Consider the following 23,235-nt stretch of genomic DNA (forward strand, 5'->3'; position numbering starts at 1 on the left):
TCTGGAAACAGCAGATTGACTCATGTACACCGCACTGGCCACTTCTCGTTGACTCTGGCCTTGTCGTAATAGGGTGTCTGCAAGAGCAGCTTTATGAATTGTGTCTATTTTCAGGTAGAATCCTTGTTTGTTGTTAATGGAGATGTGTACCGATTAACGTTTGATAGTTAACTGATAGTGGTGGATTTGGTAGATCACGTTTTAGCGGGGTCAGTTACCCCTAATTGGTAATATTGTGAACAATCATAAAAAGGGATAAAAAGGGTTGTTACCGATCATAACATATTGTTGAACAGTGAAAGCAAGAAACAATACAATATTTTATATTATTATATATATAAAAATACAGTTTTTTTGCCAGTGTCTTGGGATTGTAGGGGTGTATAAATTTATATAAATGCTTTGAAATATAGAGATACGATCCGAAAATTAGCACAAAAATTATTGGATTATTAACTATAGCTTTTATAAGCTTCCCGGGCTTCAAAAATTATTTTAAAGACTATTTTAAGAGCTCTAAGGACTGTGAGTTATACTTTTTATGACTTCTATTTTTGAGTTAAAAGGTATGGGGACATTTGAGCATTTGAATTAGAATTTCTAACGGCAATATCTTGGTTAATATAAAACCGAACTTTATTTAATTATTCTTGTATTCTTGTATACATTCTGTTGTTTTCCATTTATTTATAAAAACATATTTATTCAAGAAGAAAAAAAATCATATATATTTCTAAAATTATAATTTAAAAATCTACTAAAACTTTGAATAAATTTGCTAGAATATACACTTATATGTTAATAAGGAACGTTGAATTTTCATTATGACGAAAAATCTGTTGGTTTACGTATCAATTCCTTTTTCGAAAAATAAGGTTTTATTCTCATTATATGCGAAAAACTTTGCTTGATCACGTTGCTAATAATTTCTTCCATTCCAGTTATTTACCTTTGAAATGTCTCAAACTGAAATTGAAAAAAGAGAATTCTTCACTTACTCATATATTTCAAGTTTTTTCTTTATGTTTTTTTTTCTTAAAACTCATAGTTTTTCCCTTATTATTAATGTTTCAAAAACATACATTTTTTGAAGCAAACATCGGCATCATATAACATTTGTACATTTAGGTAATTACTACTTCCATGCAGAATTTCATGGTAATCGGTGTTCTCCAAAAGATTTATCGAAAAACAGTATCAAGCACATGGGAAACAATATTAACATCACGATTAAGTCTCTTGAACAATATTCTTTTCAAACAAATACTGTGATATAGATACTGATTTTGCAAACAATTTTCCCGAGTTCAGTTAGCAATAAGTAAGTATATTAAATACCATGTTATATGAGATCGACAACTATTATTTGTCTAATAGTTATACGTTCATCACGCAGCACGAAATCATGGACTTTTTGTGAGTGCTCTACCTGTATCTTCGTCTCTCTACTACAAACTCACGACATCACTTTTTCACTGTCATATAATTCTGTAAATTTCTTCTTTCTCAAATTATGATCTCTACTGTAGGCACGTTTCAAGAGGGACACTTATCAGTTTCTAGCATCACTAGCTTAGAACATTATCTGATCTGATCCGTTTTAGTACATTGTAAATAACGGAATATTTGGTCGATGGAATGGTAATACATATGTATTCGAAGATTGTTTTAGTCAGGTAAGCTGACAGACTTAACTCCGTCTGGAATTAATTGAAAAAGAACATATACAAACACGTGTCGTTTACAAATATCCGAAATTTGAATTGAGAAAGATCGAGTGAAGAACGAAGCAAAGGGTGAAGGCAATGAAGAAGGTATTGAAATAAGCCAACCAATATGTTAATGTACAGTACAAAGAGAGTTGATAAAAACATTTATTTGATCGAATTAGCACAATTAGCCAAAATACCAGCACAGTTAATTTAGGAACAGCAAAAAGTTAAAAGTTTAATGCTCGAACAAATCAAACATTTAAACTGTATGATTACCTGATAACCAGGTTAGTTCTCTTGGTTTTATTGAATAACAACTTTTCTTTAGGTGTTCCATTAACTAAAAAATAAATCAATGATATCATTAATTTCAACATAAACGTTGAGAGTTTGGATAAACATTGGTAATCTGTAGCAAAAAGGCATTACAATTATTTGGAATACTTTTTCAATAATTTTTCTATGTTCTTTTTAATTACTCCGTACATCGAAATTAGTGCAATAATGGTAAATAAGCACCTAGTAGTTAAAAAATCCGGTGACATATTTTTTCAATGTCCTTTAAAACCGGAGCTATGTCGTATAGTAGTTCTTCGGTAACTAAGTGCCTGGATCTTTAATTGCCTGTCCGGTAATGGACATACCATGTTAAACAAGAGAGTGGCGCCGATTACTGACAATTGACAGTCGCCCCACATCGTGATTACACGGTTTTAAATCGGGGTGTTTCAATTTTTTCAAATTCTCTTTTTTATATAATGCTGCTTTTGATTAGAGCCGAGAAGAGCAAGTTAGTTAGTCAACAGTGGCGGTACGCAGACCCACTACAATATAATTATTCCATTTAAAAACTAAAATAGGTGTGAGGCATACTGGAGCTGAGTTATAACGCTCTCTCTTTTCCACAGCAGTTTTCATTCTTTTGTTTTATTTTTGCCATTCCTTATTCCTGCCATTTTATTTTCTACTGATCAGTTCATGCTTCATATATCTTCCGTATTAATCATTCTTCTACCTTTCTGATAATATGCTCATACCATCTTAATTGTCCATCGATTTTGTTTTAAATTGATTTCGAATTCATATTCATTATCTGTAGATTGTGATTGTATATTTGTAATTTTGAGTTCAAGGTTTTCTCATCTTCTGCCATATAAATACTGTATTAATGTAGAAGATAATAATATGCTTTTCTATTTGAAAAATTGTCGAAATACTTTTTTTGACTTTTTTTTCTAATATTTGATTCGTTTATGTATCATACCAATGAGTATTGTTACCAAACTGATATTTGTTGACTAAATTGGAGTTACTGAATCTCCTTTTACCTTCATATACTTTCCCCAGCGATGTTCAATAAGTTCGATACCTTTTTTATGAATCGTCAAACTGCTGAAAAAGTCATCAACTTCCACTTCATTGTTGGCAAATCTTTGGCCCACCGATTTTTTTAAGTCTGGGAACAGAAAGTAATCCAATGGGGTTAAATATGGCGAATGAGGGGCATAAGGTAGCAATTTAATCTTTACTTCAATAGCTTTGACCATTGCAATAACGTATGTATGAGTTGGTACATTATCTTGATTAAACAATATTTTCTTCTTAGCCAAATGCAGACATTTTTGCTTGATTTCTTCGCTCAAACTTCCATAGTTTTTCCTTTAGCAAGGTAGTCAATGAAAATGATCCCACGTGCATCCTAAAAAACCGACGTCTACAGATGGAACGGTCTTTGCCTTCTTTAGAGACGGTTCTTCCTTTTCAGTCCATTTTTCTTTTGCTTCGGATGTAAAGTGATGGACTCACGTTTCATTTCATTTCGGCAACCACTACGATGCTGGTATTCGCAGGTCGTACGGCTTCGTTTAAACTCCACTACCCAATATTTCACTGTTGAAAACGAAGGAGCAATTTCACGCATAATAGAATCTAGTTCAGCTTTTATATTGGTTGGGCTAATGCCTTTCAAATATATATATTGTCATCACATAACGATGACCAATTATTGCCATGTTTACAAATTCACTGAAAACGTTCACTGTTGATGTCTGCCAAGCAATACTAAACAACGTGGAATCTTCAAACTAGAAACATATGCTCTATAGATTTTATACTTTCTAATGCAGTAGTATTTTTCAAGTAACTCCCACCATCTATAGATCAGGGTGGGTACTTCTGGTACCATCCTCGTATATCGTGTTTTTCCGTATAACCTTCTCGACCAGTTGCTCAATCTTCTTATTTCATTTATTTGATTTATCACTTATCAATTTCTTACACCGGTTATTTTAGCTTCTAAATCGTTAAATTATTGCTAGCTCTACGATCTTTTCCACAACTCGTACTTCGAATTTACACCTTAATGTTTCAGTTTTATATTACTTAATATGAGTATAATCTACATATTTGTGATGCCACTGGTTGGGGATTTCATTAATCGTTAAGGAATTTTGATGAGCTTATTAATATAGAGTTTATCAATAATATTTTGATCACAAGTTTTTTAGTTATTATCTTAAACTACTGTATATACGTTTTTGGATTAATAACTTTCAGAGATAGTAATGTACCTGTTGAAAAGAATTTTTTGTGTCATTGTGTCACTGATAGAAACGAATTATGTTTGAAATTTACGAACAGCATAAAATTATATTGATTATAACGTTATCGAAAGCAACTAACAAAAATTTCTTGGTTTCTTGAACATCAATGATTAATAGCTTTAACATGCATTCACACAAAGTGCGATTTGCTTCTGTGAAAAGTTTGAAATGTATATCAGTTAATAAGGACATTTTATCATAAAAACTAATTATTATGCAATTATTTTGTTGTTCATGGTAATCTGAATATATAATATACAGTCGAGTGAATATTCACAAGATGATTAAATCTAGACCGATTTTAATGATCGTTGATAACACTAGTGTTTATATTCTAGCTGAATTTAAAAGTGGAAACAAACTGAATATATGTGCATCGCAGCAACAGCATGAGTTTCCAATACTTCCAATAGGAATGAAAATATCACGACACGGCACACCAATCAAAGAGAGGAATATAGAGGACGAAAAAGCTATTTCTATGATAAATGTAATATTATGGGACCAAACAATATCAAATGCCAACAAGCAATCAACGAAAAAATTGATAATGACGACCGAAACGGACTTCTGGATAAGAGAAGCGAGCAAACTCAGGAGAGACGGGTTGAAAAATGACAGAATAAAGGAGATAATGAAGGTCAAACACACATTAATCGATTAACAATCAACTTTCTAATATGGTCATGTACAAAGAATGACAGAGAACAGAATACCTAAACAGGCTCCCAAAGTGGACACCACAAAGAAAAGGGAGAATAGAAAGACGACGAAGAAGCTAGAAAGACGGCATAAATAGAGAAATGCAGGAGATACAATTAACAGAAGACATTTGGCAGGAAAGAGCAGTTAGATATCGGAAGACGTCGGACAACATAGTTTTTTTAACAGACCAACAGAAATCCTCTTAACATATTCTCAACCCAAAATCCCTGATGACGTTAAGTTGAAATTTCGGGAACTGTTACTGAATACACCACCACTTCATCAATACTCATAATTACACTGTATGACGCGCGTTTCGATAATAAAGCTATCATCTTCAGAGACTGGAAGTAAACTGAGATTACCTTCAGTCTCTGAACGGAGTTTACAGTTTACCTTCAGTCTCTGAAGACGATAACTTATCGAAACGCGCATCAGACAGTGTAATTGTGAATGTTGGTGTAGTGGTGGTGAAAACAGTGTAATCAACCTGATGAAGCTATTAAAAAATTTTCAAATCTTCATGAAAGCGCTTTTCCTGTTCATCACTCATAAGTCAGGGCAAAAATTCAAATGTGATTGCAGGAAATGAATCATCAATGACCCAATCAATCCTAACTATTTGTTGAAAGTTTCCTAATAAGTAACCCACAACATCTTCATAATTCTCACTTTTTTATTTCCCAAGAATTCTTCGACACAATTTTTGAATTATTCCTAAGCAGCTTTACCATTGATACATAGAAGACTCTGTAACTGAGAATCTTTTTAGAAATTCACGGTTCTTTGGGCCATCAAATATTCCCTCTTTTGGTTTTCTTTTTCACTATTCTTATTAAGCACCTTCACATTGTTTTTATATGTATATAATATATTTGATATCCATTTTGCTTGGAGTATACTCGTTTCGAATAGGCCATTCTCCCCCACTAATATAGACTGTAAGCCGGTTCTGTTCCAACATGTTATCCAAGCTAAAGATTGGTGGTTGCGCCACCTATTTTTCTCCCCCTTTTCCTCTACCATCCACGGACTCCCACTTTGTACAGATCACTTGTTAATTGACTTTTCCATTGGCTTTTTGGTCTTTCTTTGGGCCGGTTTCCTAAAGATTCCCATTCTGTTATTTTTTAACTTCTCCGTTTTATGTGTCCTAGCCATCGTATTCGCAGCGATTTTATATATTTGGTGATAGTCTTCTCATTTGAGAATTCATTAGGATTCTATATTGTCCATCACTTAACTTTTTTGGCCCTTATATTCTTATCATTTTTCTTTCGCAGGTGTTAAGTTCTTCATCAGCTTTTGCTAGATTCATCATTTCTCCTCCATAAGTTACTATTGGCCTTAATACTGTTTTGTAGATTTTTATTTTAGTACATCTAATGATTTTTTTGCATAGCATTAGAAATCGGAATTTATGATATGCTCGGTAACCTGATTGGATTCTTTGAGTAATTTCTTCTCCTCGATCATTATGGTTGTTAAGTATTACTCCCAAGTATTTAAAATTGTTAACCCCCTCGAATATCTCTATATTCTTATGTTTGATGCTATGTTCTTTCTCTTTACAAGAATATATTTTCATATTATGTGTATAGGCATTTTTTACATTAACTTTTGTGAAAATCTTTATTTTCTTCTTCATTGTCCCATACTTTGCAAGCTTAATGGGTATGTATTTTCCAAAACGACATTTGCAAGTGATTGCAACTACTGTCAAATATTGAGAGTGTATAATTTTTCTGCATAAACATTTCGAGAAGATCTGTTATGAAGTCTAAGTTGTCAAATTATTTACTCTCATTTCTAGCTACAATTTTATCAAATTTAATATAATTTTATTGTTGCCACCACATCTGTAAAATATTTTTCCGTCTAGATATTGAAGCTCGTGCAAGATATAGAATGTCTATCAGTACTTTACAGAATCTACGATGCATGTTAGTCCGGGAGCCAGTGACAGATTTTCATGTCCACTTTCCTCCCAATCGAAAATTCGTAAAATACAATAGGAAGTTGTGTTATGAAGCTTCGCGACCGTCAGCTGCGGCTCCGGTAGTGGGGAAGAAAAAGCTTTTTTAGTCATTTCCTCCCATTCTAAAATTTTTTGAATAATAGTTTATCTAATATCTTGGCGGATTATATGTCAGCTAGTCTCTCGAATATGTAAAAATAATTTATAATTTCAATGATTTCCTCACAACTTAAAATTAAACTGGTGATAGTTTATATGTTTCTGTGAATGAAAATTAATGACAGCTTGCTGTATCTCAGTGGAAAGTTTGTCAGCTGGTAACTTGAAATGTGTAAAGTAGCAGCATCTATCACCTACTGAATCTTATCAGCTGACGACTTTTCCCTTGATTTACAGATAGCTGATTTTTTTATTTCTATTATTTACTACATGTTTTCATTCTTTGAAAATATTAACTGTCCACACAAACATAACAAAAACGATCAGAGCTTTGTTTGAACTTACTACTTGACGAGAAGAGGAGTTATGTGACTAAAGGAGTTATGTGATTAAAGCAAATGAAGTACGGTACTGAACTACCAAATTATTCCTTTATAAGAAAGGAAGGGAACAAGTGATAATCAACCTATTACGAATTGATCACATATTTGAACCGGGTTCACCTGATGATAAAAGAAGCAATGTTTCAAATGTATTGTCTAGAATCATGGAGTGTCCACTATATCTTCATGAAGAGTTTGAGGTCGCTAAAATGATGTAACGATAGAAACAAAATCCGGAAGTATTCCATTCAGAATGACAGTTAGTCAACCCTCTTTACTTCTCATTAACTAAAACGACACAACACGAGAGCAAAAATAAAAGTTTCCCAATCTTTACAAGAGTTCGGGGAACACCGCTTGACATGTGTTAGACGAAAAACTCTAAACGCAAAGTGATTGCATGTTAATACTGTACAAGATAAAGCAGAAACTTGCCAGAAATAAAATAAGAAAAAGACGCGAAATTCGATTATGGCGTGTTTTAGTGGGAAACGCAATGGTTGACATCGTTCCAGACAACCAACCTTCAGACAATTACACTAATACGGTCTGGTATCGCCTACTCAATGTTGCCAAACGTCGCTCGTTAAACTAAGTAAATTTGGGGTGCTTGTTAAACGTTTGATGGTTCAATGAGATGTTACAATAAAATGTTTTTATATATTCTTTCGTTGATTATAGAAATAATTGGCTAAACTTATACAATATAGCGGAAAAAGTAGATAAGGGGTTTAACTTAATATTAGACTTATTTTAAACAAAGTAATAATCAGAATGGAGGGCGATTTCAAAGTGAAAAAAATTATCTTGAATGAGTCATGTAGTAATTAGAGTTTGGAATTGTTTTTGCAAACAAAAAATGAACAGAACAAAACAAAAAAAGCTCCCATGATTTATCCCATAGCATAAGACCAATTATACTGGTTTGTATAGAAAAATGGGTGGTATCTAAATGCAATCTCCAATTTAATAAAAATAAAAACAATATACATTTCTCAAAGTATGTAATAAAATAAACGTTGAAATGATTAACTTGTTACCAAATTTATAGGAATTCTTTTTCATTATACGAGGATTGTGTGAAAAATTTCCCACCCAACAAAGAAACAAGATATTGTTTTCCATAATCATTTTACTTTCCCAATTTTCATTTTTCAACTTACGAGGACTGGGTATTAAATAACGAGACTAAAGGGCGACCTATACGGGAGGGGTTAAAAACGAGTAGTGCGTTGGGTATCTAAATATCTTATCTATGCACGTCCCAAATAACCAGTATTTGTGCAGTAACGGTTTGAAATTAACGTATTTTTTTCTCGTGCTAAAAACCATGTGTGATGAAAAACGGGAGCAACGTATCAATCGCAAATTTCTCGTTAAATTGAAAAAAACTCCTACTGAGTGCTATAAATTGTTACAAGAGGCCTATGGGGACAATTATCTATCTAGTGCGTGTGTTTTTGAGTGTTGTAGGCTCTTTAGTGAGGGACGAGAGAGTTTTCTTCGACATTAACGGTATTGTGATAACTGAGTGGGTTCAAGAGGGTCAGACTGTCAACCAGACTTACTATTTGTCAGTCTTGGCAACACTGCGTGGATTTTGCACCAGAACAACGTTCCTGCCCATAACGCGCTATCTGTGAAGCAGTATTTGGCCAGTAAGCGCACTCCAGAGCTCGAACATTCGCCATACTCACCAGATTTGGCACCATGCGACTTTCTTTTGCTTCCGACGTTAAAATCTACTTTGAAAGGGATTCGATTTGAGTCAATGGAAGCGGTAAAGCAAAAAACGGCAAATCTCCTAAAGGCGCTCTCCAAAGAATACTTCCAGTACTGCTTCAATCGCGTATGGAAAGGTGAGTGGCATGAGGAGGGGAGTATATTGAAGGGGACCATTTGAATGTAGAAAAATTTTTATTATAAAACCCGTTTCCATAACCAGTCTCGTTATTTAATTGCCAGACCTCGTAGTCTCCTTATTATCTATATATACATAGCCTCCAGCGATGCTATAACTTTTTTAACCCTTACAAATAAAAATTATTTCCTCAATCTCTCTCCTAATTTTGGATTGGGAAACAGGAAAAAGTCACTGAGGGCCAGAGAAAATGCACTGGTAGCCTGATCAAGTGAATACGGTAGGTGGTCAATACGAGGTGATATTCATGAATTTTAGCCATGGGGTGTAAAAAAGTGTGTTGTCCTCATGGAAAAGCATTTTCTTTTCCCCCATTGCCGTCGCTTTTTTGCAATTTCTCTTTTTACCGTTGTAGTTTTACCTGTTACGACCCATGAAACCGTCATTGCCATTTTCGGAGTAGATTCTCGGTTTACAATCCATTACTTTGACTGTTTCTTCATTTCAGGAGTATAGTGGCGGATCCATGTCCAATCTACAGTTGCATGGATTGACGCAAACAATCGAAAAATCTTCATAACGAGACTCACTTATATGATTGTTAAACAGAAATTTTATTGAGAAACTCTACACGCATGTGCAAATCCTCTTATACATGAGCAGACTTCATTTTAATTTTATATACCTCGTTCCATATTCATATAAACATTATTTTTATTTATTAGAGATGAAAACTGTGAAGAAAAATAAAAAAATTCCCGGTAACAAGATTACGATTTATAAAATATATAAAGAATGTATAACTTAGAATTTCGAAGCAGGATGGGAAAAAAGTGTGGAAGACCTTTAGGGTCGTTAGAAATTTCATCACTTTAAAACGTTGACAGGCATCTAAAGTCCTGACAGCCGTGGTTCAAAACCTTTTAATAATTCCTCGCTTTTAGAAAACCTCTTTTCGAATATGATTTTTTATTCATGACGGATCTAGATGTATGGACGGATAACACCTTGTATATCAGATAACTGTCACTTATATTGTTTTGTGCAAAAAGTGGAGAAAAAGCCTCTAACTGTTTTTTATTCAGTATAAGAATCGGGGTTGGAGATGTATAGAATAGATCTAGTGGGTGTTTTTTTTATACAAACGTCGAAAGGCAACTCTTGACGACCGTAAAATTCCATAAGACATCATATCTAGATCATATTTTGATGGATAATAAATATCGTCTATACCAGCTCATACTCAAGTGCAAAATCGGGGGCGACGTGGAGTCGAAAGAAAGCAACAGTCGGGGCTCAGAAATATTCGATACGGGTCCGGCATAAGAAGGGCTGATACCTGATAGATTTTATGCTTTTATTGAACTGTCAATATATTCATTTTTTGACATCTATAGTCCAGTATGCCGCCAGTACAACGCTACCAAATTAACTAGATTTACTTTGAGAGTTAATCATCAAGTCGTGTAACTCCAAAGTACTTTTATGGCATACATAATCGTTGGATTGAGCCCGCCTTCCGTTTTTTAATGAATTTTATACCATGTACTCTCTAAATAATAGAACAACACAAAAAAAGGAGGAATATGTATAGTAAAAAGAATATCACTACTATGAAAAGAGACCAAAATTGATCGATTTTTCGTTGATTGCTCTGTTGATCCAATTTTTTTCAAATATTTTGGTCTAGATCCGCATAAAATTCAGTTGAAGCGTGAATTAGAGTAAAGTTGCCGTCTCTCACTCTATGGCTGATTGAGCTCTAGAGTAATTGGAAACTTATCCTATGTTTAAATGCATAAATGTAATCAGCCATAAGTCTCATTTTTGTATTAACGGGATTGTTAATAAATGAAATTATCGTATATGGAATGGAACTAATTCACTCCAGACTCGACAAACTCCATTACATAAAAGAAAAATGCAACTTTGGAATGGTTTGCTTTACTTCAACGAATTCTATTATGTTAAATATTGATGAAAATGATTCGGGTGAGGTGTGGTTCTCACACCTATTTTTTATTTTAAAACATGAAGAAATGGCTCAGGGCAAACAGATTTAACTACGAAAGAGATATAATTTCACATTCAAATTTTAGTTCATGGAAAGCTTAAAATTGGAGAAATGTTAGACGAAGTAAGGAGATTGTCTGAAAAGCTTCCGACCTCAACCTTTAGATGTCAACACTTATCAACATAAACAGAGAAAAATATATCATCAAAAAAATCACCAAATGGTACTAAATAACTGGCGAGTTAAAGTTAGAAAAGTAAAAGGGGCTACCGGCATATCAAAAGAACGCATTTGCCATATACTGACATGATAGCGTGAGCTATCCGCGCTTTGGATACCGGGTTTGCTCTCTTTGGACCGGAAGAGCATTCCAATGAACATTTTCTAGGCTTCATTGACTCGGTTTAAGCGAAAAATAAGTCGGATTTTTTGCGTCGACCCATAACTGTAGATGAAACCTATATCTACATTTCTGAAACGAAAAAACGGAGAAGATAATAGCTTGCAAAGGGTGAATCTACTCTAAAAAAGGCAAAGACCGTTTTTATGGACAGTAATAGGTTTATGTTTAACGACAATCTTCAAAAAGTTAAAAATATAACAGGAGTGTTTCATACATCAATAGTTGATAAGAATAACGCCGCATTTGAGGTAATAGAAAGTGCTTTTTCATCAGTCATGAATTATTCTACTTAGGACCACTGTATTCACTAGATCCTTCCTGTTTCCTAACCTCAAAGTTTCACTTGCAAGAGAGGAACTTCCATCAGACATTAGCGCATGCCTATTTTTAGGAAAAGACAGCAATTATTTTTGTGTGGCTTAAACATATATGTAATTTATGGAGTATTATATACATGGGTTTAACTGAGTGTATAGACTGGATGTGTGAAAATGAAAGTGATTGAGGAAAAAGTGTCTTACTTCGTCACAGGTTGAAGAAAACTAATCACGGATCTTGTTTTTCATAGAAAAATCAAAGACTCATTGAACCGTCCTTATAACAATTACGACAGTTTACACAGAGCTCCAAAATAATCATAATCATCGATTTGTTACCTTCTCAATCAGAATAATTATTGTCAACAAATCTTGTAAATTATCTTGAATCACTATTAATATATCCTACAATCGCTCGTAATCAATTAAACAAATTTATCAACCTAATTATCAAAATTAATTGCTAATGACGTTCAGCGCCTAATCACACGACGATAATTCATAATATGCGACAAATTTCGCAGTGTTCGAATTCAGTAAATCACAATTAAAATTTCCCCGTGATCCACGGTATCACAACGGATCGTAACAGGCACACCAGTTAGTGTTACATTAATAATTGAATTTCAGATATGATTAACGAAGTGTCTTTCTCTTTCAAACACGAGCGCAATTGAGAGGAAGCGGTAAATTCAAATTCTGTAGGACGGCTTAAAGCATGCCAGTTATTAATCTTGTGAATTTAACAAAATGCCGCTCCATTTTACTGCTATATATAAATGTAAAGTACAATGTTTGTACCTAACATTTGTATAACTTCAACTCATAAAGGGATTGTTTCATTATAAAAAAGAAGAGAAAGCAATGCTGAAGAAATTTACTGAATTAATGTTTATCCCGTATGTGTCTTGGACTCTTTGCTAAGACAATGCCACAGACTATTTTCCCTTGTCTATGAAAGTGTTTTTCGGGAAAGACGAGATCAAGGTATGGAAGATGTTAAAAGAGAAGCAATAAAGGGTCTCAAATAGCTGAGAGATGAAAACTTTTTTCAATAATATTTTCTTCTAAAAGGTGGTTTTTATAGCATTTTGATTTTCCTGAAATAAAATCGTTACAAAATGGAACAAAATAGAAAACAAGAATGAGATAAACTTCAAGCGAAAGTTCCACGGATCCATTTAAGGCAAGTTTAAGTAGTGTGAATACTAACAACGGTTTCGGACATCTCAGCTTAGGTTGAAGAAGTTAGTGGAGCTTTTCATTTTCATATTGAAATTATAATATAAGAGGTGTGATTAAAGTCAAAAGGTAATAAACAATTAAAATTATTCACCTTCGAAATTATCCCATTAGCTAGCAATGCCCTTATTTCAACGGGAAACAATTCCAGATAGTTTTATCTGTTCCATCGTAGTCTTTTCGTCGTCGCATGGTGCGTAAGGCGGATGCGGACAGAGAGCGATCAAGACTTTTTGAACGACCGAATTTATCCACTTTTTACACGTACTACGTGTAAATAGTAGTACCGTTTCAACTTTGCCTTTCTTCAAACACGAAAGAAAACTTGTTAGTTTAGTGCGTTGTTCTCCACCTATGTTTCATGACAGATACTGCAAATACGATTTGAGTAAAGCAGCTATACTATCAGAATGACAAGCAGGAATAGGTTTAAAGTTGTCATTGCTTGTTTCAACACTGAGGGTTGACACATACTAGTTGGAAAAATGCAGCGTAACTGCTGCTTTAGAAATTCATACACAGTATTTTCCAACTATGTCTGTATACAAATTCTGCAAAACTGGATAAGTATGCTTAATTGTCATTTAGCAAAACATTTGTAATCATTACTTCGGTTCTTTAGTTAGTGCAACCATTCAAATTAATGTTTATTCTTACCGCCATTTCGTCCGTCTGTTTTGAAACCACGTTTTCACTTGTGCGTCGGTCATCTTCAGCGTCTTCGCTAAAGCAGCTCGTTCGGCTGATGCTAAATATTTCTGTTTGTGGAAACGTTTTTCTAGTTCTGCTATTTGTAACCTTGTGAATGATGTACGCGGTTTCTTCCTTTTAGGTGGTGTTCTGTTTTGGTACGGGTGTCCTATCCTCCTCGTCATAGGAAACGTCGCTGGAAAATAAAAAATATTATCAAAATGTGCATTTTTACAGTGCACTAAGGGGTATTTAACTAGCATATATTTGATTTAAATGAAAGAATGTATCCCCGTATAACCAACTAAACATCACCAATCATTAAATATGACAATGTCAATACTTCAACAACCTTTAATCCATTAGTGGAATTTTCTTGTATAAAATTACAAATAACTATACCCCTACCTATACCACTGTACTCTATGGATACCAAATTAGTATTAGAATGGAAATCAATCGGTATCAAATCAAAATTGTTGGTATTTTGTTATTATCTAAGTGGATTCTAAAAATAAAGGGTATTTCCAATAGAGACTTGACAATTTTGAGTTTAGTTTGTGAACGCACCTTTTCACTGAGCATCGAACTGTCACTGTCAGTTTATTCAGTAGACATAACTGTTTCATCAAGGTGAAGTACACGAACGAACAATGTCTGCAAATCTTAAAAATTTACTACAGAAATTTTCGGTCGTGATTCTCGACCTAGTAGACAGGCAGTAACAAGACAGTGAAAAAGTTTGAGCTTACATATTCGTTGTGTGATGTTGCCGTACCCGTGAGACTACGGGTACAAATCAGTCAATTCCACGCCGTTCTCAAGAGTTGGGCATCGCCAAGACCACTTTATGGCGAATTTTGCGTAAGAATCTTACTTTACACCCATACAAGATCAGGCTCACTCAAGAATTGAAGCCGATGGACCATTGAAAGCGATGTACGTTTTCCGATTGGGCTCTGGAAGAGATGCAACAAGATGATCAATTTCATTGCAAAATCATCTTCAGTGACGAAGCTCATTTCTGGTTCAATGGGTTTATCAATAAACAAAATATGCGGTATTGGGCGGGTGAAAATCCACATGTGCTTAATGGCTTAATGAAAAACCACTTTATCCACAAAAGATAACTGTTTGGTGCGGTTTGCATGCAGCCGGCGTCATAGGGCTATAGTTTTTCGTCGACGATAGTGGTCGTCACATTAATGTGAATGGTGATCGTTATCGCGACATGATTATCGATTATTTTTTGCCCGAATTGGAATATATGGACTTGGACGGTATGTGGTGTCAACAGGACGACGCCACCAGCCACACAATCGATTTATTGAAGAGCAAGTTTGACGAGCGTGTTATCTGAAAAATGAACAAGACGATTGGCCGCCTCGTTTGTGCGAATTAACGCCTCTAGATTTTTTTACGTTAAGTCATTGGTCTATGCTAATAAGCCAACGACGTTGGAAGAGCTCAAAGCCAACATTGAATACGAATTAGCAGCCGTTTCGGCCGAAATATGTGGTCGAGTCATGGAAAATTGGGTGCAAGGAATCAACTGTTGCAAACGTGCCCGCGGTGGCCACATGAGCGAAGTCGAGTTCCATTAATAAATGTTTTGAATGTACTTCAACCCGATAATAAAGTTTTTGAAATATCTCAAATGGTTTTCATTTTATTTTGAAAAAAAGTTGTCAATTCCTTATTGGAAAACCCCTTATTTAGAAGAATATGAAACTTAACAATAATTTAAAAAAAGAAAAAATCCAGATAGGTCTCAGAGTACAGGTTACAAGATATTGTTTTGTATTAGATGAATGAAGCAATCCATCATTTTTTTTTTAATATTCGAAAAGATGACTAGCTTTTGACCAGATTCTAAGCTGTGGAAGCTTGGGTTAACAAGAAGTGATGGAGCTCACAAAAGGGTCCTATGACGCAGTCTTCTGAAATTTAGTATTATGTTATTATTGAGGGAATATCGAGAACTTTCCATTTACTTTTTTGAGATCAATATCTTACATTGTACAGATTAGGTTTTAAATATTTAGAAAACGTAGATTGATTCGTAAAATATGTTTTATTTGGAAAAAATTGCTCTTCAAAGCTGATCTCTTATTTACCGCTTTTGTTATAGTATTGATTTATTTAATACTAATAAAATGATAGGAAAGTAGGAGACTTATAGAAAGGAATGGTAATGCAATGAAACAGTTGAATCTAATGTAGTGTATAGCGACATCTATCACAATTTACATTTAAAGATTTTGAGCGAAATTCTAATATTTTCAATTCAATTCAATCAATATATTCAATTCTAATATTTTTCAAAATTCTTTCTAATGGAATCGTAAAAAATTCTATATAGCATTGAAATGTTCACACTTTAGCATACCAATCGTCTTCAATAAATAAATATTAGAATAAAATGAAACTCTCAAACGATAGCACAAATTATTCAACCAAGAGCGAAATGCTTCTAAAGCAAATTCCAATGATACTCATATATCTCCTCGTACTTTTCTCCTGAAGTCTGGAATATAAAAATGCCTATTTATATCGCTTTGCCCAAACCGAAAGCATAAGTTGAGAGAATTTTAATATAGCGTTCCAGAATATTCAAAGAAGTGAATTACTTTACAGGCTAGAAGTTTAAAACGAACGCCATTTTGTCTCTAGAGGCAGCTCAGTTTAAAAGTTCCGCTGCGAGCTAAATACGTGGCGTCGGATGGAGGAAAGCTTTCTTGGATTTGATGTGACTTCATATTACATGTAATATGTATTGATCTGGAGCTTTTTTCGGCTTTTTATGTATTTGAAGAATATAGTATCTTTTTTGTAGAAATTGTGAATTTTGATAGGAGCTCAGGGATAAATATCTATATTTTGGAAAAATATTTTTGTTGATTGATAATATTGATAATGTAAGCTAATAACTTTGTTCTCATTGAATCAAATCCGTTATTCTAGAATTTACTGAACAGGAAAACCGTGATACTAGGTATATCGGAGATGATTAGGTTAAATTTCATGTTATTAGGAAATTTAGAAATGCATAAAAGAAAGATTAATGTATGTATATGTGTCTGTGCGTAAGTATTTGTATGTGTGTGTTCACAGAAACCCAGCTTGATATAGTTGTACATTCGAACTTGTGCTTTGAACGCTGAAGTTCTTGATACTAATATTGAAGTGGTTATACTGGTGCATCATCTTCTGCAAGGAAGTCCTTGTGTGTTGGTTGGAAGTGTTGGTCGTAGAAGGAGGAAATGCCAGTGTAGTTCCTTGATAAATTCCGCTGGTTCGCTACTGAAACTCGTCTGCTCGAAAAATTTCCAAGGTATACGCATGGGTTATCGAAATAGCACTTCTTATGACTAAACGCCTATGTCTTTGCATTGAAATGCGCAAATGCCATTACGACCGATGGCACGATCTTTGTCCATTGGTCATAGCATGGCACCGTACCGCTGCCTTAAATCTCCTGTGGAGACACTCAACAATCCCGTTTGCTTGTGAACGGTACGCCGTAGTGTGCAGGGCGTCTAACTGCGGCAATCTTTTTTATGGGTGGCCAGAGGAATTGCTGAGAGATTAGCTTTCCATTGGCGAAAGCTGATGTCGTACGGGGTACTTACCTAGAATGAAACCTGATAATCTGCTATACCAAACTTGCAGTGTACACTGATCACTTAGAAGAGCAGTGTTAATTTCCGCTATGATTTTTCGAATTTAAAATAAAGCGAAAAATTAGTAATATTAAACTTATTTCAAAATAGATTCCAATCATTGCTGATGAGTAAAATATGTAGGACATTCCTTTCCTTAAATGCTTCTGGCCCTCACAATCCTACTCTAAAGATTGATTGGCACTTGGGTAACTAAAGATTGAACCAACCTGATTTATTTATTATTCAAATCATTTGCACAAAGCCAATTGGTCATAGCATGGCTAGAAATATTTTATCTAATCTCGATAAATTTTTGAAATTTTATTTGAAGCACGTTTTATATATTCATAAGAAAGTGATCGTATAAAATTACAATTATAAATCATGACCCATTTACTTTGGATTGTAATTTCTTTTCCAATACATAACCGCGCCCCTGGTTAACTTTGTAGGGGGTTGCTTTCAACTTTTCACTTAACGAATTCTTCCAGATGATAAATATCCTTAGCTGGGATAAAATGCCACTTTGAATAAACATTTTCAGTGCAAGATCGAGTGAAAAAATGGTCGAAGCAATAAACTTTGAAGGCGAATATGAGGAGGGAACAATTTATTGGTATTTCATTTTGTGCACCTTTCAATTTAAAGTGTGGTTTTTATCGTTGTTCTGCCGTGGAGAACGTTTTTGGAAATATTTGTGGATGAATGTACAATTTTTGACAATCTGATTTATTTTTTTTTGCTGTGTCGATCAAGTTTTACACAAAAATGGCATTCATAATAATTTTACGAAAAAATATTTGATAATGTAATATAAATGGTTTTTTTGGAGATATATGGTCATGAAAAATTGTTAGTTAAAAGCAAAAGATACCTTTTACGTAGGTGAAATGGACAAGAAGGATCACATGCTGAATTAATTCTTTATTTATTTCGCTTCAGTCCACTTTAACACACTTTTCTTATTTGTCCGTTTTTCTGTTGATATGGAATTTTCTAATAAAAATTTCTCAAACTATTGGCTTAAAATTTCGTGTACTTTCTCACTATTATCTCAATTTTATGACACATTGTTGGAATATTTTATAAAATGATATATGTCGCAATGGTTTTGGTACAAAATTTAGGGGTTTAAAAATAGGTCGTGAAAATATAATATCAAAATGGCTTTGTGAACAAAACATTGTACATTTTCAATTTGGCTAGACAGATCCTTAGGCCTGACATAGTTCGCATATTTCAAAACCAAAATATTTCACGCAGAAGCATGTTACAACCGAATGTGAGGAAGAAGTTCCATGTCTGTACTTCAAAATGTGGGAAACCAAGAATTTTTGCCCGAGTGACAGCAAAAAGACTAGTAAGAAGAGCAAAAGACAAAGCTAAGAAAATTAGCGCGATAATACCATAATAATTTGAAGAGTTCCATATCGCGGGAATCATGCAAGAAATGGCCAAAAAAGACATAAATGTCATAAATATACCCCCTAACGATTTAAAATAGTTGACATTTGGCAATTTGGAATTGGACCATAGGTTACAAGTCGTTATGGCAGGTGGCTAGAGCCGCAATTTCATTTTGATAATTGTCAATAATGAGTAAATTAGTTGATTTAATAACAAACTCTTAGATCTTCCAATCGATCTCTCAATATTATACAGATGGCTTCGGAGAACTATTGTAAAGAATGTTAGCATTAACTAAATAAAAATATTTTCTACAGATGCGGGCACTTACTTAGGCCCACCAGAACAGTCTCTCTAAAGATAGGCCTGAACTACATAATCACTTAAAAATGTCACTATATCTTTAATCTCAAAATTCAAGAATATGGTACAATAAAAGTAGATTATTAACTTGTCTACGGTTTGAAGTTGCTGTAGTTGATTCTCTTTTTGGTTCTTCGATATGAAAAGATTCAAATTATTTTGTTAAGTCTTGTTAATACCTTTGTGTTGAAAGAATTGCAATTGTTATCGGTATATGTATGTAACTCCTTCGGTCATTTCACATATTTCTTATTTTCTGCATTATTGAAATGAACTAGATCTTCTTTAGTACTACCGTTAATCGCACCATTGTCATATATTGTAGTAACTACGTTTCCTCTTAAGTATCTTAATTCAGTACCTTACTTATTTGGTAGTACTTTTAGATAACAAAGAGCAACAGTAAATTGAAATGAATACGTTTAAACTATTGACGGTACGTTAAACAGCATTAAAATACATTAACATTGAAGTACCTTATCTTCATAAGTACGAAGTGATCCCGGTTATTACCAATATTTATACCACAATGAGCAAATATCACATGAAAACAACATATTTGTCCGTAAACTAGCTATTAAACTCCCAACGTTATCAAACTAAAATTAATCATGATCGTTTTAAATTGCCCATAAAGTAAGACGAAAACGTGATGCTGATAATCAGTTGTTTAATGCAAACAACATAAAGCTCTCAACTTTGATAAGAGCTTTCTGCTTCAAGTAAAAAAAATCGTCGAGAAATATAATCTAACGACTCTCCTCTATATATACACACACACAAAACTTCTGCCATAATCTTATTAATTATACCTTTTAAAATACCTTCTTAACTATTTCATTTAGGCAGTTCGCTGGCGTATCTGAAGCAGCAGCAGAAGGAGCCAAATAAAGCTATATCGGGCAAACATGGGATATAACAATACTGGATAGTAATAAAGAAGAAGGATAATACAAAATAAATAGTCAATATCCTGAGAAACATCGTTGTGAAAGAACAGGAAATGGTTTCTATTTGTTGCTTTGGAAAAGAAAATACACACTGAAGAAGATATCTAGGTAGAATACTGGGAAACCTCTGTATTGGTTCTGAATGGTTCAAAGATATACTAGATTATAGGAATGAATGAAGTCATTTAAAGCTAAGTGGTATGAAAGATAGAAACTGTGAAAGTTCCAGTCTATTTTCATGGTTAAGACCTTTGACAAAAATGAAGCACGCTGTTTTCCCTTCTTGAAACTGTGATTTATTGATGTCTATTAACAATTGATTTCAGTGAAATACGTGCATTTGCTGAAGTGTATCAAAGTACACAGGAGATGTAGGAATAAATTAGAGTAACAGAAACGGTAATTTTATCTTTCGTTTCGACGGCAGATTTACGAAAAAAATTGTGGGAATAAAAAAATATGAGAACTTATATTGGTGTCAGAGCTTTAAATGTTTATAAAAATGCACTCATTCACGAATAATTGTTGATAAGTTTTTTTCCAAATAATAAAATGCAGCTATTATATTTTTTTTCATAATTTACATAAAATACGAACAAATTAAAAAAAATATACAATAATGTTGATTTATGATGTTTTTACAATTAAAAATAATAAGAAGTGCTCTTAAAATTAACCTTTTCTCCCTTATAATCGTTTGTAACTTTATTATTAAGTAATCATTAGTTATATGAACAAAAACATTCTAAAAATCACTTATTGTAATCAAGTGTACAATATTAAAAGTTAACTTTGAAAAAGTGTCAGTTTTTAGCACACCCCCTAACCTAACCTAACCTAAGTTTTCATTTTTTTTTATTCCCATATTCTTTTTCACAAATCCGTCGCAAAAACGAAGATTTAAAAAAAATTCATCGAAATCGGATGATACACTGCAATAAAATATGAGTAAAACAGAGAGAAGGAGAGAAACTATTAAAACCAAGAAAAATGTTTACAATATAGAGTGACGTGGAAACTAACAATAAATAGAGGTTACTTTTAGAAAATCTCAGAATAGGTAAATATTAATATACACAATTTTCACATCATAACCTCAAATTCATGTAACCAAAATGCTTCTCAAATTTGGATCTCTCCTACGCCGCTGGTACTTAACTATTTTTATTTTATGCCTTTCTTAAAATCATTTCGTTTTTCAATGTCAACATCTATCAGTATTAATATACTTTATCTGAAATTATTTATTAATAATTTTAATGACACTTAGTATAAATAAACAATTAATTCATCAGGTGAAAGTTAATAGGTTTTCGATTGAATTGGCTTTAAAATTAATGTTAATTACATTTTTGTAATATGTTGGTTTTTCTACGAGTGTCGGTCCATTAGTTTTATTCCATTTTCTAATAATAATTTGAATCCGATATCATTGGAAAGTACGTAAAACAACTATTAAATGACAGAATTTCTCTTGTAGCGGTTAAAATTGATGAAAATCGACTAGGAGTAAGATAAGCCGTAATGTTACATCTTGTAGATTACTGAAATTTTATCTAATTCAGAAAACTACTCCAGATTAACATCAATGTAGGTCTTTAGAAAGGATAAATGTATATAAGGAGGGTGAGACTACATATCACTCATGTCTCAGTAGAATGGGAAACCAATCTAATAATAAGAGATATATGTACTCTTAACCTAACCAGACTGTAATGACAATAATTTCAAAGCAAATAAATCTTTGAAACATAAAACAAATAATAAACCCTTCTTTAATAACACAAAGGAACACTATTAGAAAGTAACTAAGAATGGATAACACATTTAGATTCTGAATTTCGATGCTGAGTACAGCAAAGAATTTGGAGGGCTCATAATCTGGAATTATCTTTTTTATTCTGAAAAAAAAATAAAATTCAACAATTGTACTAATGGAGAATACCAATGAGAAAGGAGATCAACAGTTGACAAAATATTTACGCTAAAACTAATACAGAAGCACAAAATCTACGACGACATCTTGTTTTTATTGCTTTTAACTAGGATTATGACTTATATAATACGTACAAAAAAACTATATAAGAATAACTGAAAAAGGACATCATTAAAATAACCCTGAGGAATACAAGGAATAGAATTTTACTAGGACACTGGGATTTTTTCCAAGAGTGTATTCAATATTAGACTAGAAATAGTAATACGAGAAAGTGAAATACAAACAACAGGCTCCATCTTCCAGCATAAAGCACAGTACATTGCATATATTAAGAAGATCGAAGAAAGAACTGAAAAAGTTCTAAGTAAATGTGTGGATACTGAATACACTGTTTACACCAACACAAGGTGAAGTATTTACCTTCAGTCTCTAAAGACGATAACTCGGTTATCGAAACGAGCGTCAGGCAGTGTAATTGTGAGTGCTGGTGTACTGGTGTAAACAGTGTATTCAGTAAAAATATACTATCTATACTTTGATTTTCTAGGAGTAACTATAACATCTACGAAACCTTTTAAGGACAATCAAAATTAAATTGTATGAAACAAAAGCTCATCAGTTTTGTGCAGCAGAAATATGTACAACGACAAAGAAAGATAAGAATAAACTAGAAATATGGAAAAGAGAAATCCTCAGGAAAATATATGAGAACTAATGATGATATACAAAAAGTCGAAAATAATACAAATAGTAGAAGAAGTAGGAGAAGATGAAGCCCAAAGAAAAAATGACAATAACAAGTCAAGCGGGATATAGATGAGGTAGGAACGATCGAGTGGAGAGA

At 33.4% G+C, this 23,235-nt stretch overlaps 1 protein-coding gene across 1 annotated transcript in view; it reads right to left on the reverse strand.

Moving 5' to 3' along the window:
- Positions 1-23,235, reverse strand: part of LOC130901274 (T-cell leukemia homeobox protein 3) — a 72,843-nt gene that overhangs the window by 20,227 nt on the left and 29,381 nt on the right. Inside the window, exon 2 of the mRNA XM_057812496.1 lies at positions 14,035-14,263. Coding sequence (XP_057668479.1) covers positions 14,035-14,263 — 229 coding nt within the window. The remainder of the gene's footprint in view (positions 1-14,034; positions 14,264-23,235) is intronic.

The sequence above is a fragment of the Diorhabda carinulata genome, chromosome X (assembly GCF_026250575.1).
Source record: "Diorhabda carinulata isolate Delta chromosome X, icDioCari1.1, whole genome shotgun sequence".
Taxonomy (NCBI): Eukaryota; Metazoa; Arthropoda; class Insecta; order Coleoptera; family Chrysomelidae; genus Diorhabda; species Diorhabda carinulata.